We start from the raw sequence: 16,246 nt of genomic DNA, 5'->3' as shown, positions 1-16,246 counted from the left end.
CACTCCAGGTCTATTTTACTACAGAAAAACTAAAAGACCTGTAATGTGACATAGTTTGGCTGAATGATCTAGAGGGTCGGTCCTGGCTCTGAAATGTCAGGGCACCTCCAGATATGCAGTATCTAGTAAAACGTGGTGAAACTTGGGTTAGCCAGTAGATCATCTGAGTGAATCCTGTATATTTAAAAACAGAAAAGACCCAGAGCCTTGCCTATTAATCCCAATTTCAGTTCAATTACAGTTAATAGAATTCACTGAGTACCTACCAGGTGCTAGGGCAAGCTTCTGCTTCCCTTCCCTAATGGTTCTCAATATTCACTGTGTATCAAGGAAAAGGACCACCTAGAGGAGCATTGAAAACTACAGATGTCTAGACTGCTGCTTCAAAGATTCAGGTTCAGTGGGTTCAGGGCAGCTGTTTCTAATGTGCAGCCGACATTGGAATCTTTATGGCTACAGCCCCCACCACCACCATCACAACCACCACCATCGCCATCACAACCACCACCGCCACCAGTCTCCTCCAGTTCTGTGACAAATCCCAACAGGTCCAACTTGCATAAGTGACCTCTTCTTCCACCCCCAGAAAAGGTGAGACTTGGGATTAAAACCCATTCCCACTCCAGGGGGTAAATGGAGTTAGGATGAAGGGTAAAAGATTAGAAAAAGAGCCAAGAAAAGGGAAAGGAATTAAAGTGCTATTATCTCATTTAATTATAGTTATCACCCAAGATTAGGAAACTGCAGCTGAAAAAGATTAAACAACTTGCTAGGTCACTCAATCAGTAAGCAACAAAAGAAGAATTTAAATCAGTCTCTCCCTCTAACACATGTTCTCTCCATGCGGCACGCCCCGCCCTGCAGGTCTAACTTCAGGGCTCCGTACCATCTCCACATACATCACCTCCATGCCGGAAGTCCTTCCACATTCTGTCTTTGTGCAATCGATTTGCAAGAGTGGCTCTACTTTTGCCCTATTTAATGTGAAGTACTATATTACTTAGGATTAGGTTCCGCTCCGTGAGACAGAAAATCCAAAATAAGAGCAGTTCCGTGAAGACAGAAGTTTCTCATGTAAAAGGAGTCCAGAGACAGGTGGTCCAGGGAGTTCCACAATGTCAGAGACCCAAGCTCCTCTTTTTCCTTTTCTGCCTTTCGCAACACGTGGCTTCCTGTTTATGGGCCAAGACAGCTTCTTGAGTTCCATCCATTACTGCAAATTTCATCCAGAAAAAACTAAAAAGGTGCAGAAAGAGCACAGTCCCCTCCTTTCAAGGACACTTCCTATGAAGTCCCACTCACCAGGTCTGCTTACATCCCACTGGCCAGAACTTAGTCACATGGGCCCACCTAGCCGGCTGGGACATGTAACTTTTATTTAAGTGGCCATCTGCCCAGCTGAAAATAGGAATTTTTTTACGGAAAAAAAAAAAAGGATATGACAGGACAGGGACAATTAAGTCTCAGCCATGTTTCCCTGCCTGATGCTCCTGTCTTAACTGAAACTCATCACCCTAACAAGTTTGGGAGCCTTATTTGTCCAGCCCTCCTTGCACCCATTTCTCTTGCTAGTTACATAGCTTTTATCTCTTTCCTCAGACTGCTGAGTAATAATGCATCTTCCCCTTCTGTTCTGTTGCTACTGGGCTCCCCCTTCCTGAGTAGCTCAGTCCTTAAAAACCGGAATCAGGACTGAGCCACTTTGGATGCCGTGACTTGACCTCTTAGTTGCTCATTTTTGAGTTGGCTTTTAAGCATGTTGGTTCCATTCACTGGGTCAGGCAGGACCGGGAACCCTCACCTAGTACCTGACAGTTGCCTCTTCACCGCAACACATCCATGTCATGCCATTCTGCATGGCTTCCGCTAAAGTTGTAGCTCACCTGATGCAAGGAAGAGCACCTTTGAAAAGTAAGGAACAAGCTAGCCAACAAAATTCTCCTACATTACCTCTCATCTCTAGGCATCCAACCCTGGAGATTTCCCAAAACTTTCATTCTGCTCTCTTTCTAGTCTGCTTCCCCTTACCCTTTTCCTTGCAGCAGTGACTCTGCCCTGCCCTTCCTACAGTCTTTTACAAGGCTTCGCAAGAAAAAAAAGAGAAATTAAAATAAGAAATGAGAGCTCACCTGGATCAGAGGATGACTCTGGGATCCTGGCAAACAGGTGCTGTCCTAAACTCTTCATCTTTGTAAACTCATGTGACCCTCAGAAGGACCCTGTGAGATAGGGGCCCTAGGATGCAGCATCTGAGGAAGTCCCTCATGATCCCTGCCCTATGGCTTTGATCCCTTGCGTAATCCCCTCCCTTTGAGTTTGGGATAGGTCTGGACTCACATCTAGTAAACATAATACAGCAAAAGTAACAAAATGCCACGTCTAAGATTAGGGAACAGAAAGACTGTTCTCTCTCTCTCTCTTCCCCTCATGCATGCACATGCTATCCTATAGAGAGATCCACAGAGCAAGACACTGAAAAAAGCCCCCAGCCATCAGCCAGTGAAGAAACGAGGCCTTTAGTCAAACAACCAGTAAAAAACTGGATCCTGTCAACAACCACATGAGAGAGCATGGCAGCAGATTTGCCCCCAGTTGAGCCTTTAGATGAGACCACAGCCCCAGTGGACTGACCTTGAGCCAGAAACACCCACATAGGCCATGAAAAGATTCCCAGCCCACAGCAACTGAGATGATGTTTATTGATTTCAGCACTAAGTGCTGGGGTAACAGCAACAGATAACTATTACACACCTATTGTTTATAATCATCTCCATTTTGCAGATGAAGAAACTGTGTATCAGAGAGATTAAGAAACTTTCAATGTTATACAGCTTGTAAGTAGCAGAGTGTGGTTTCAAACAGGAACCCCGGTTCCACAATCTGTGCTATTCAGTTGCTTGAATTGTTTATGTTTTAATAAATATATTTCAAAGTGTTTATATTTTGTACAATGTAAAGTTTCTGATGCTAAAGATGTACGGGTTCTAAGTTAGGTAGCAAATGGGCTCTCTTTTGCTAAGTCCTCTACCAAAGCAATTGTATTTCCCACCATAAAATCACCCTAACCACAGTTTTTATCACCAAATGAGTTCTCAAGCAAAGCACAAATAAGTTGTAACAGGTTGCAAACACAAACCAAGCCGTATCAGCACCGAACTGGAGAAGAAAGAAAATAAAGGGCACCCCTGGCTGGTGGCTCAGGCAGTTGGAGCATCAGCCATACACAAAAGGTCGTGGGTTCAATTCCCTGTCAGGACTCTTACAAGAGGCAGCCACTCAATATTTATCTCTTTCTCCTTCTCTCTCCCTTCCTCTCTATAAAGTTAACAAACATATTCTTGAATGGGTACTTAAAAATTATAATAATAATTTTTAAATATGTGTAAACCAAAGTCTGGTATTGGCCATACAGTAGATGCTCAATAAATATTGATTGATTGATTCATTCATTCATTGGACTAAACTGTTCATTAATGCCAAAAACTAGATATTGTATTTCTGGAAGGCTAAGTGAAGTTGTGTGTTTTAAAAATAAACACACGAGTCCACCCTGCCTCCTACACTAGCTGCCCTCATCCAGAGCCCACTTCTGACCTTAGCAACTCAGTGAAACACAGTCAGTCTGCCCTCAGCCACCACACTACTCCACAAACGTGACTTTAGTGTGGACTCTGGAATCAGACTCATCTACTGTGACACAGGCAAATTAATTATGCTTCAGTTTCCTCACCTGTAAGATGAGAAGTGTCCTAGTCCTCACCTTAAGGGGCTGTTGTGGCAAATAAACAAAATAATACATGGAAAGCATGGGACAGTGAATGACATGTGACAAGGACTCCATAAACGTTAGCTGTCCGACCTCACTGCCCAGCATCATGAATCTGGTCCCTGGACTTTCTCAGTGAAGGCAGAGCGATGTGGGAGCCACGATTACTGCTGATGTGAAGGAAAACGTCGGTGGAGCATTGGCCAGCTCCCTTCCTTGAACCTAGATGCCCATTGCCAAGAACATGAAGAGTCCCAGCCCAGCAGCTGAGTTCCCTGTTTGGTGGATTCAGTAAGTGTCGTGTTTTGGGAATTAGTGAAAGAGTCAAACTCTAACTATGGAAACAACATACACATAGAAAATTGGCAAGAGTCAAACTCTAACTATTGAAACAACATATACATAGAAAATTGGCAATATTAGATGCATATGTCACAGGACTGCTAGTCAAACTGGGGAATCCTTTACCTTTAATTCACTGTCAGATCTCCAGAACTCCAGGAGAGAGCATTCTCTCTGCTCCCCCTAACAGGGCAGAGAGAAGGCTCTTGCTATCGGGGCACTGTTTCTGCAGTATTTGTCCTCATGGCTTCCTTGACATCTGAAGGAGATCTTTTTTACTGATTCCTTTTTCCTTCCCTCTACAGTTTCTCTGCCTGCCCTGCACATACACACACATTCCAGTCTACTGTCTCCCTCAAGTTCTTTCTCCCTTGTCTTCCTTTCCAAACTATTGCATTTGGGAACGGCATAGCCAAGGACATACAAATTGATGTTCTGCTGTCTCAGGGAAAGGCTATATACTGCACAGTGACTGGCCCATGGTAGGCTCTCAAATATTTGCTGAATAAAGTCCTTTTTGACTGAAGCCTCCAAGGGTGGCTGGAGACAGAGTAACTCACAGGTGCTCAGATCCGTAACTCTAGTGAGAGCTGGAAAAAAGAAAAAGAAACGTTATACGTACATCATCTGTAACAAGCCCTACCTCCTGCCTACCTTATACAGCAGGAAAGTGAAGCTAGGAAAACAATGTAATACAGATAACACAGCTGTTTAGGGGCAGAGCCCAAGCTACAAGCTTCATCTTCTATCTTCCAATCCAGGGTTATTCCCACGTGGTACAAACGGCCCTTACTTGCCAGAGGTGTGACTTTGTAAGACCTGGAAGGCAGCAGATAGACCCTCCTGGAGGGGCGGCCCTGGATTCAGACCCAGGGTCCCACTTCTGATCTCAGCAGACCCCTGGCGGCATTTGATACCCACACTTCACTGGGGCTGGTTCCTTCATGGATTTTTCTATTCAACACTCAGCAGTCAAGGGGCTGGGCCTACGCAGACTTTAGGGGAGTCCCCTTGAAAAGGGGGCCCAGACTTTCCCTCTCCTCCACCCCAGGGCTCCCTGCAGGCTGTTTATTCCTGGCTTCCTCCAGGCTCCAGCGAGCCGGTGGCTCCCCGGCAGGTCTCTGTGCCACTCGGCTCCCAGCGCCTTGATGAGGCGTGTTTAATCTTCCACCCGGATTATTTAACCTCCGCATCCTTGTTAGCAAACAGCCATTATTAACGAGATGAGAGACCACATGGGGTGGGCTTCTACAGACAATACACTCTCCCTTGGCCTTTCTGCGAGCAAATTCATAATCCTCAGCAACCCTCCCGCCCGAGCCCTCCTGCCAGGCCCGAGAGGGAGTGAGGAACCTGAGTAGAAACTGGGTAATCTGGACCCTTCTCCACCATCCCGGAGGCTGGGGGTCTGGGCTCTGCAAGATGGAACTGTATCTCTCCCTTCCTTCTCTGCCTCCTCCCTGGCTCCATCTCTCTTGGGATTGCTACAGTGCGTTATAAATTTTACCTTTCCAATGTGCAGGAGAGGCGAGAGGAGGCTGTGTCCCAGCTCCGGGCAGCCCGTCCCCGAGGACACCAATTAAAGGCACTAATTGGACAGCAATACATCAAAGTCGTTCCCGGGAGTGGGTCCTCAGAGCGCCAGGAATCCATTAGTTGGGCTTTTGTTTCAAAACACAGAAATACAGAGGAAGAAAGAAAAAAAAAAAAAACCCACCTCGACGCTGCCGGGCGTGGCGCGCGTGCTCTACCCCGCGGACGTCGCTCTGCCTGCACTGGAAGCCTCTTGCCCTTTTCTTTTGCGCCAGGCTCTGCACATCAAACGACGTTTCCCGCTTCTACGTCGCGAGCCCACATCACTCGCATCCCCCAAAAGTGCCTCCTGGAAAGGCTCCGTCTCCCCTGGACCCGCTCCCTGAGCCCGTGTGGACGTGGCACACAGTGTTAGCTAAGCTCGCGGGCGCCGATTCCGGGAAAGCAAACCCACCTCCCGCACACACTCTTCGGGGTCTTCGCCTGCGCGGGCGGAGGAGGGGGAGGTAGACACCTCGGGAGGGCACGCGCCGTCTCCAAATCCTGACGGCCGCCGTCCCTCCTGCACTGGGCTACGGCGACGCGCGGGGACGCCTGCAGCGGCGTGGCCGCGACGGGGAACTGCCTCGTCCGAGGGTTTATTTCAGGAGCCAGGGAGGGCACTTAATGGGGGGGAGGGGGGACGGAGAGTTCGGTTTTTGGTTTTGTTTTTAGAAGCGGACGCTGCTCATGGGCCCGAGAGGCCGGCCTGGAAGGGGTCTAGACCCTGGTGGACGTGCAGCGACCCCAGGCGCGCTTTCTGCCCCGGGACTGTGAGGGGTAGAGGCATTAAGAAAATGGGGGCCCTTCCCCGCCGTCGCCGTAGAAGGCGGCCAAGTTTAAGAGGAGGCTGAGCTTTCGGAGCCCTAAAGCCTCGCAGTACCCCTGTCCGTGCGCGGCGAGGCCTTCGGACCTGGGCGGCGGTGGCCCGACCGCGTCCGACCGGGGTCTGTGCCCGGCACGAAGTGCAAGGTTCTGGGGTGGCTTGCGCAGGACGCTGCGCCCGGGGAGACGCGGCGGGGCCACACCAGCCGAGGGCCTGACGGCGGTTTCCCGCCCGACCTGGAGCACGAGGAGTCGAGGCTGGTCTGGGCGGTCACCTCTGCAGCCAGGGCGCAGGCTGGCGCGCCCCGCAGACCCGGCCTCACCCAGGCGGCTGGGACGCCAGAGGCCGAGCCGATTCCCCCTGTACTGCGGGGGCCGCGCCAGCTCCTTTCCCTCGGGGAGCCAGGTTGGAATGGCTGCTTTTGATCCCATTTGTTTCTTACCCCGGCATTTGTTTTCCATTTTATAAACGCTTCCCTTTAAGTAATTGTCCCTGTTAACAGCGTATACCTTTCAGCAGCCCTCACTGCGCTATAAATAATCTCGATGAAGATGCAAGGATATGACTTTCACAAGATTGGACAATTGATTCAATCTGTGACCCGCAATCGCGAATAATATTGGAAGGCTATTTAAACAGATGAAGGCCTAAATTGTCTTGCTTGTATCTGAATTAATTTCTCATTCATCATCATTATGAAGTGATTGGTCTATTCAAGCTCTTCAGCCTGCTGGAACAGAGAGGGATTTAAATGAGATTGTAACACAATTTAAATGCTTGCTGACTTTAACGAGGCCAATTGAGCAGCTGCAATAAATACAAATATTTTTCTAAACAGCCTTGTTTTAAATAATTACTTAATGTTTTCATGTTATTTTTAAGTAGCCATCTTTCTCTCTCTCCTGCTCCTGCTCAGAATTTCACATACTTACTTGCTGAGAAGGCAGTTTTGGAAACGACTTTGTGTTTCTGTTTGCCTTGTAGATGGTTGGCTTCCCCACCCCACCAGGGTCAACATTCCCAGGTCCTGCAAGCTGGCATAAACCGCGAGCTGGGCCTCCGTTTCGCCCTAATGCAGTCTGATGTGCCTGCCCCCACAGAGCCAGAGAGGAGCTGAGTGATGGAAGAGATTCACCATTCAGATCAAGTTGCTTATCCAGACGCATCCTAGCTGGGTCTTGCAAAACGAATTCACGTCATTGCACTTACAAATGACACCAAGAAGGGTGGCACTGTTTCTGACTGGTTCTGATGACCGTCATCATCTTGAACAAATCAGAATTTCGGTGTATCTCCAAGATGCCCCTTAGGAAGTTCAATCTGCCAGCAATTTGGTTCCCCTACAGGTCGACTGAGTGGGTGGAGGCCAGCCGAGGATTTCTCTGTTAGGGAACAAGGATTGACGGAGGGTGGAGTGAATAGAAGAAATCCCAGCTGTGTGCACCAACCTCCTTTCCCTCCCCGCCACGCATTGACTCCTAAACTGTGCTGTCTCACTCTGGGATGATGTTCGTGGGGAGGATGCTAAGAAGGAAAAGCTCTTCCCACTTGGAGAATGCCATCCCGTCTGTCTGGCCATCTTCTGCAACTGTCCGCTGTGACATCCACGCTCTTGGGCAGACATATGGTGCCTGTGGGGGATGGGGGGGTCTTCAATTGAGGAATAATGGAAGCAACCGAGCGGGAGAAACCGGGAAACAAAAGAATCTTTTAAACTTTCAGAGAAAGGTCTGAGGGTGGGGGTGGGGAGGCTCAGGACTTGCTGCGAGGCCCTGAGCTCTCATTTGCTGTGACTGCCTAGGGCCACGCTCCCCAGGGAGACCCAGGGTGAAAGGGTATATTCTTTCGTTTTCATTTTTTGCTTTTAATGGTAGCAGTATGGTTTGTTAAGCCATGCCCTGGCACAGACTCTGGGGCTCGCCCATGGTGCTCTTGATGGACAAAGCCCAGAAGTTCTGCCAGTTTTTTCTGATCAGCAACAGCAGGAAATTGACAGCTAAGTGGATGTTGGACGGAAGCTCATTCTGTGTCATCTTCCTGTGACCCACAGCCACTTCCAGACACAGCACCTCTTTCTTCACCTTGGGCCACCAGGTCCTCATTATGAGTCCACAAAGAAGGGAATGTGCCAGTCTTATTTGGTGCTGGGCCCAGGGTTCATGGCATCTGCTTGACCAGAGACTCTGAAGCCAAAAATGCATCATACTTCTTGGCCAGCTTCTTGACCAGTTTTTCTTACTCTTGCTGAGTTTCTTCAGCACCTTGATACCCATGTGGGGTGTGTCCATGGTCTTGAACTCATCACAGTACTGCTGGGCCCCCAAAACAGATATGAAGAACTTGGAGCAGGGATTGGATTTAAGCCTGAACGTACCCCAGATGCATTTGTCCTTCTGAGGGTCACAGTTCTTCAAGGTGATCTGCAGCTGCACCATTGCCAGAAACTTCTGGTGCCTGTGCAGGTTCCTGCGGAGGACTTTCTGCACCACCTGGTACAGGGGACTTTGCTGCTCATGATTTCTCACGCCGCTGGAAAATAAAAATGGAAAAGAGGAGAGGGGGCGTTCTGAATCACTCTTCCCTCTGCCCGGGATGGAGCAGGGGGACTGAATGTCTGTGGTGTGTGGGTGCAGTGTTCTCGGCCGGGAGGACAGAAGCCACGCGTGGGGCAGACCACATTGAAGGACTCAATAGAAATGCAGGCCAGGAAAAAAATCGGGACAAGGATGGAGGAACCCAGTGATTTGCTATGTAACTGGGCAATTTAATGCCAGAGTTAGAGAGCTTCTGGCCAGAATCATTCCATCTTCGAGGCTCTGCCGAGCTCATCCTCTTTATCCTGTTGTTTAAAATGAGCATTATCCCAAACATATGCAATGCAATCAGTTTGGTCACACTTACAAGAACACGCTTTAATAAGGCAATCAATCACTGGCTAACAAGCGAGCGACGGCCCGCGCTGAGAACGCACAGGGGCTGCAAGGCAGCGGGCCTTGCGGGACCCCGCGGACTGTGGTCCAGCGCTGGTCTGCGTTAACAGAGCTCCGCCCACCCTGCCCAGTGGGATTGAGGAGCCCGGAGAAAGTGTGAGTCCGACTTCGCGAGGGATTACCATGGTTGATGGGCCCCCAAAAGGCTCAGGGCAAAGGAGAGGAAGCCAGAGCCTGAAGCTCAAATGTGCCTGGGCCACTATTAGCTGTGGGAGAGCAGGAGCCTCCGTTTTCCCACCTGCAAAATGGGACTGAAATGGGGCAGAAAGTGCTCAGAAAGTTGAAAAATGACAACGATAATATCATGTCAGCCTTGTCGCTTGGTCTAGCCTCCTCATTTTACAGGTGAAGAGACTGAGGCTGTGGGGAGGCAGTGTCTTATTCATGGTCTTTCCTCCTTCCCCCACCGCCACCCTAATGGAGGTGTCAGGCCACTTGTGGCTGCAGGGTGCAGGTGGGCAAACCTGTTTTTAGGTGCTCAGGTGGGGGAGGAAGTGTGAGTAGTAGTGCCTAACGCCAAACCGCAAACCTTGGCAAAAGGGAAATTTCATTATGAAGTAATGAGTAATTCCTCCTGGCAAGATGTATTGTTATATCTTCCACTTCAATTTGGAGGAAGAGAGGCTCAATTACCCAGAAAATACAGTCAATTAAAGGCTGCTGATTGGACACGAGGCCGGATCATCGATCTTGTACTTTCCAATATTGCTGCAGACACCTCATTTTCCCTCCCTATTAACTGAAAATACGCCTGGCATTACGGCAACGCTCAGCCCATTTACCTGTCGCAAGCAATCTCAGCCCGATGCAAAGTAACCGAGAAATTTGCCGGGATTTGGCACAGGGAGCCTCCCAGCTGCAGAGGGAGCTACGCAGGGATGGGCACTGGCAAAGTGGCAGGGAGGATGCAGGAAACCTCAGCACAGGTTGTGTGTGGGAGGGCAGGCACCTCTGTGCAGAAGCGTTTGCTTGGGAGTTCAAAGAAGGATGGAGGCCAACTGAGAAGTCCACACCTGCTCAGGATATACCTACAGATAACCCTTGGAGTCCATGCATTCTGAACTCCCAGCCTGCTGAGGACCCCCATCTCTTCCCTACCGGAGCATGACTTCAGAGGCAGCCACAGTGGCTCTCCTATGGGGATGGAAGATGGAGGTGAGGTGGCTGCTGAGGACTGTCTGTCCCCTAGCCCTAGCAAGCCCAGAAATCCACCCTTGTAGTTAACTTTCAGTTTGAAAATGATTCAGACAGTTCCGTCCCAACCAAGGAGTCCTCCTCCCTCATTTCCTGAATCCTAATTTTCAGATCCAGGTTGACCAGCAAACCCAGTTCTCTGCAGCGCTCAAGCTCCACCCCCATGGCCTTATTTGTTTCTACTTGGGTTGGAGTAGGATCCACGAAAACTATAGTCCAGAGTCACCTTTCCTTAAAGGGTTGGAGCAAGTGGAGAAGAAAGCATTGCAGGGGTGAGCCACACCCAAGTGGGGTCAGCGCTCTGCCAGTTTAGCCCTGGAAGGCTCCCAGCGTGCAAAGAACTAAGGAGATATGCACCCCAGGGCAGCCTGGAGCCTGCCTTCTCCACCTCTGTGCAATGTCAGTTTGGAGCCTGCTCCTACCCAACAAAAATTTGGAAGACTTCCTTTCTGTGGGTGCATCTTTTGGTTCCTTCCCTGCTGAACTAGCAATTCAAAGAGACAACCTACAGCCTGCTACAAAAAAAAAAAAAATTAAAATGCTAAAGTGAGAATCATGTCCAGCTTTTATTGCAATATGGTCAACAAAATGTAACAGCAAATTCTTTGGGCTTCAAAGGAAAACCAAAGCAAATTCATTACCTACAAGAAGAACCACTCCCTCCCAGCCAGGGCGAAGCTTGCACTGGGGATTACAGGTTCTCCTATCCCTCAGCCACTGGCTGCAAGAATGTGTGAGAGTGAGAGTTAGGGAGTGTCTCCCAAACAAACCCTGGTGGAGAGGAAAGACAAAGTCCCCAAAAGGGGCAGATGGCATCTCCTGTAAGTACGTAAAAGTCTGGCTCCAGTGGCAGCTTGGGAGGAAAATGAGAGGAAGAATGATGTAAAATGCCCAGTGCGAAGGGAAGGGCCAGAAAGCTCCTGGTGAAGGCAAAGGCTGGAAGTAGCCTCTAATTTGCCTCCAGATACTGAGGGAGGGAGATGAGGTCCTGCTCCCTAAGCTCTTCCCTGGGCGCCTTGTTAACAGCTCAGCGCTGGCCTCTGTGGCTTGGCTGCCTAGTGATCATTATTATACATTCAACATTCAAAAACCCTTCTCACACACGTCAGTTACTAATCAGGGTGTGTGTTAGGCCCAGGGAGAAGAGGCTTGGTAGAAGCCAAAAAGGGACCCTGGGAGAGTGGCAGGGGGCGGAGGGTGGGGTGTTCTGTGGCCTCCCTGACAACGTTTAAAAAAAGTGCGGGTAGGGTGGAGGCAGGGTGGGGGGTTGGAGATGAGGTTGCAAGTTGACAGATATCAAGAAGCTAGGAGAGAGGAAAGACAGCAGGTGCCGGTAGATGGCAGAACCAGAAGATGTGGTGGAAGTGAGGCTTCGGGTAGGCAAGAGACCCCCCAGGTTCCATAGGAAGGCCAGGGTTCTCTGTGGCAGTAAATCACTGCTCTCACTCTCTCCCTTAGATGGCTGGTGCATTGCCATCCACAAGCCTCTTGCCATGTCTTGGAAAAGCTGGCAAAGATTAATCTCTACCCGCTCTGCATACACAGCATTTTGTTTAGAGAGAGCGATTTCCAGTGCTTCGGCTTGGCCTTGGGGGGCGGGGGTGGGGTACCCGGTGAGGAAGGGGTGTAAAGTGTGGGGGAGGGGCTGAGGGGCTGGATATTAGTTGCTTTTGCTGCTAAGTTTGTTTAGCTTTGGAGCCACGGCCTCAACCCGGGTACGGAGCAGTGGGTCCAGTGAAGAGTAGCGGAGAGGGGTCGCCCCAGAGGGAGGTCCCTCAGCCTCCGCCTCCGCGTTCCCGATCCTGCTGCCCAAACGCGCCAGCCTAGGCCGCTTCCCGGGCGTCCGCGTCCTCGAGGCCGAGTCCCGCTGGTCCTTCGTGGCCCTCTGCTTTCCCCTCGGTGCCCTGGGGGCGGGGAGGGGCGCGGGCCGGGTCTGGGGGGCGGCCCCCACGGACGTCTTGGAGCCCGCAGCCCGCGGGCGGCCCCTTATCTGGTGAGGGGCACCTCCTCCCTCTGATCCAGCGCGACGGAGGAGGCCTTGCTGAGCACGGAGGGCGCGAAGGAGAGGAAGGAGTCCGAGCGGGAGGTGGAGGCACAGGTGAAGTCCGAGGCGGCGGCGGCGGCGCGGGGCGCCAGCCCGTTGGCCGGGCCGCTGTGGCAGGCGAGGCAGGAGCAGGGGCCGCCCGCGGAGGCGCCCAGTCCGTGCGCGGGGCCCGGGTAGAGCGGCGGGTGGCGGAAGGCGCACAGCAGTTCGGGCCGCGGGTAGGGCTGCGACAGCACGCGGAAGGTGTCGAGCGGGCGCAGCGGGCCGCTGAAGGGCGAGGCGGCGGCCGAGGCGGCGGACGCGGCGCCCAGGCCCACGGGCGAGTAGTAGGGCAGCGGCAGGTGCGACGGGAAGGGGTAGGGCAGGCCGCCCGCGGCCGCCGCGTGGCTCATCATGTACGTGTAGAAGGCGGGGTCGGCCGGGTGCGGCCAGGTCATGGCCAGCCGCTGCCGCTTGTCCTTCATGCGCCGGTTCTGAAACCACACCTGGAGGGAACAGAGGTGCGGGCTGCGGAGCCGCGTTCGGCCCGGTGCGCGGAGGCCGGAAGTCCTGCCCCACTGCGGGGGCGCGGCCCGCAGCCCGCAGCTCCGGGAGGAGCCTCGGAAGAACCGGGGCAGCGGCTCGTCCCACTGCCACCTCCACCTGGAGCTGGAATCCCTCCAGGAGAGGCTCAGAGAGTGACTCCAGTGTCTGTCCTCCCCCCCTTCTGCCCCCACAGTCAGCTCCCCGGGCTGCCAGAGCCACGCATTCAGCGCGCTGGCGGTGGGGGACACAGGTCTGAAGCAGCAGGCAGCGCTTCCCCCAAAACACAGACCCTTCCAGCAGCTGTCCCTTGGGAAGCTTCCTTGTCACGGGCACAGGCACCCCAACCCTGCTGTTTATTTGGCTAGGGACAGACTCGACCTCAAGGAGGGTAAATCTGCCACACCTGGCGCCTGCCCCAGGCCTGGACGCCCCCAGCTGCCACTTGGGCAGGGAGACCATAGACCCGATTCCTGGCTCACCCGCGATTTAGGAACTGGGCAGTGGTGTTTACTTCCTGAGTGGGCGCACTCCCTCTCCCTGGTCCCCAGACCACATACCTTGATGGTGGTTTCCGGCAGGTTTAGGGCGGCAGCCAGCTCACATCTCCTCGGCCTGGAGACGTAGTTCTCCCTGTAGAATTCCTTCTCCAGCCGCGCAATCTGCTCCCGGGTGAAGGCGGTGCGGTATCGGCGCATCTGGTCACTGGCACTGCAGCTCAGGGTGCCCTGCGAGCCACTGCCGTTGCTCTTGGGGGCCTCGCTGCTGCTGTTGGGACTGCTGGCCAGCGCTTCGGAACCTGGCCCTGCACAGGGAGCCCAGAGCACACACGCACACACAACACAACAGACACAGAAGCGCTGCTGATGGGGGCGGTAGGCCCAGGGTGGAAAGAGACACCCCCTCCCCTCTCAGTGGGCTCAGTCACTGCTTCTGCTGGGGTTCTGAAGACTTCAAGAACCCAGGAAGGGAGGCCAGGGGCTCACCATTCAGATGAGCACGTAGCAGCCACTAGGCCTGGCGTGGCTCTGTTTGGGAGGCCAGTGTGCCCTCTGGGCACAGAAGCCCCACCTGCCCTGGGGCTCAGGTGAAATGCAGCCCCTCTGAGCCTTCTTCCCACTCTTGCCAGGAGTGGGCAAGGCCGTGAATATTTGACAGGCAAGTGAATGGACATGCACCATTGTGCTGGAGTATTATGAACTCTGGGTCTCGGTGCCCTGTGGGATGCTGGGCACGGACAGTCTTCCTTGCTTTTGTGTGGAGGCATGTGTTGCAGGAATAGCAGAGGGGTGTGTGTGTGAGGACCCTATCACCTTAGAATATGTGAGTAGATTATGAGTTGTTCTAAGAGCACGTTGTGGTTAGGGACTCAGGGTCCAGGTGGTAACTTGTGAATGTGCCACAAGGAGTTGGCTGCCAGGGGCAGGGGGTGGTTTCTCTTCCATAGTAGGCTCTTCCCACCCACCCCATTGGCTTTGCCGAGGAGAGCCTGCTGGTGGGTTCTCTGGCTTTCCACCCTCTCAGGGAGACTCCCTTCCTGGCCATCAACCACCACCCCACACTAGCCCCTGGTCAGGGAAGGGGTCTCAAGCTCAAGCAGTGATAGCCACCACCACCCTCCTCCTATGGGCCAAACCCAAGGAAGGGTGGGGCTCCCGCCCCCTGCAGCTCCTTTTCCTTAGGGTGGAGAAGTGGGACGAGGAAGGAAAGGGGAAAGGGGGAGGGCCAGAGCTTAGCCTTTTCAAATGCAACCGGAGACCAAAGGCAATTAGATCATTGGGACCATTTCCGACCTGGCGCCACCGAGCCCGGGAAGTGACAAGGTAATTTGGACCTCTGGCCGACGTGCAAACTGGTCGAAGGGCCTCAGCACCCAGGCGGCCCGGGTCAGCAGCGATTTTACGGTTTTTTTATGGACTCCGCGCTTCCGCGCCTGGATGCGCCTTACACCCCGCCAGCCACAAACTGCCGAAGCCCGCGTTTGATCTCACCCACGCCCGGGGAAGGTATCTTCCAGACGCAGTTGAAGCAGTACCACAAAACTCTCGGAGGATGGGGTGCACTTTGATTCCCCCTCAAACCCAGGGCTTTCGTCTCCCTCCCCCCCACAAAGCACAGCTGTCACCCTCAGTCCCGCCAATGCCAGCGCACAGAAGGAGACCCCCCACCAGGGCGCAGATAGCAGGGGAGAGCTGCTCAAGTGGGTCCCCCCGGCCACCCTGAGGGAAAGGAGTGTCCTTCTCCCGTCCGAACTGAAGTGGAAGGTGGGCGCGGTGGGAGGCCCGGGAAGGGGGCGCGGTGGCTACCTTTGCTGTGCTGGTACTCGGCGTTCCCCGTGGCGCAGTCCGGGGTGCAGCTCACCTCGATTTCTTCATAGAAATCCGACTCAGTGTCCGAGCTGCTGGGTTGCCCCTGGCCCGAGAGGCTGTCGGCCGGGGCGGCCGGTGGTCCGGGGCCGAGCACGGCTGCCCCGGCTGCCCGCGGCTCGGTGCCCGGCCCCGCAGCGCTTCCTGCTAGTCCGTCGACCGGCTCCTCCTCTAGACCTCCCCCGCCGCGTTCCCTGGCAGCCGGAGGACCGGCCCGCGGGCTCAGGCAGCCTCGGGACACCATCTTCTCCGGAGGCTCCGACAGCGGGCTGCCCACGGCTTCCGACAAATTGGAGACCCTCTTGCCAACCAGAGTGCCAAGCTGTCCCCCATCTAAAAACATAACCATGTCCTTTCGGCTCTCCATCCCAGGGCTCTCGGGAGGAAGGAGGGGGAAAGCCCCAAGTGAGTTCCTAGCCCCGGCTCCTTGGGTCCCCAGAGGTCCGACAGATCTTAGCTGCGGGAGGGAGAAAGGGAGGCCAGGCGACTGGATAGGCGCAGCGCGGCCGGAGCGCAATGTCGACGGTGACGGCAGTGGCGGCGGTAGGGAGCTGGGGTCACCTTGTGCTGCGAGCGCTCCTCTGCGCCGCACCGCCTCTGGGAGGAAGCCCCATTGCCCTCTTC

At 53.4% G+C, this 16,246-nt stretch overlaps 1 protein-coding gene and 1 pseudogene across 1 annotated transcript; both read right to left on the bottom strand.

Annotated features, from left to right (window-relative positions):
- Positions 1 to 8,392: 8,392 nt before the first annotated feature.
- Positions 8,393 to 10,855, bottom strand: LOC119035204 (60S ribosomal protein L10a-like; annotated as a pseudogene).
- A 1,821-nt stretch (positions 10,856 to 12,676) lies between these two features.
- EVX1 (even-skipped homeobox 1) lies at positions 12,677 to 15,989 on the bottom strand. The gene is made up of 3 exons (XM_037126481.2): positions 15,563 to 15,989; positions 13,817 to 14,061; positions 12,677 to 13,219 (listed from the first exon to the last, which is right to left on the bottom strand). Exons 1-3 carry the CDS (start codon positions 15,987 to 15,989, stop codon positions 12,677 to 12,679), a joined length of 1,215 nt encoding a protein of 404 aa, XP_036982376.1.
- Between the last annotated feature and the right edge of the window lie 257 nt (positions 15,990 to 16,246).

This window comes from Artibeus jamaicensis, unplaced genomic scaffold, assembly GCF_021234435.1.
Source record: "Artibeus jamaicensis isolate MK-2021 breed Jamaican fruit bat unplaced genomic scaffold, CSHL_Jam_final contig_3230, whole genome shotgun sequence".
NCBI classification, from domain to species: domain Eukaryota; kingdom Metazoa; phylum Chordata; class Mammalia; order Chiroptera; family Phyllostomidae; genus Artibeus; species Artibeus jamaicensis.
This window is presented reverse-complemented; position numbering and strand designations above follow the sequence as displayed.

Bases quoted from the DNA above. Each gene is read 5' to 3' on its own strand.
- EVX1 (XM_037126481.2), bottom strand. From the start codon at position 15,989: ATGGAGAGCCGAAAGGACATGGTTATGTTTTTAGATGGGGGACAGCTT. The intron at 14,062-15,562 runs GTAGCCACCGCG...CTCCCTGTGCAG, and splicing joins CGAGTACCAGCACAGCAAAG to GGCCAGGTTCCGAAGCGCTG. The intron at 13,220-13,816 runs GTATGTGGTCTG...TGTTCCCTCCAG, and splicing joins TGCCGGAAACCACCATCAAG to GTGTGGTTTCAGAACCGGCG.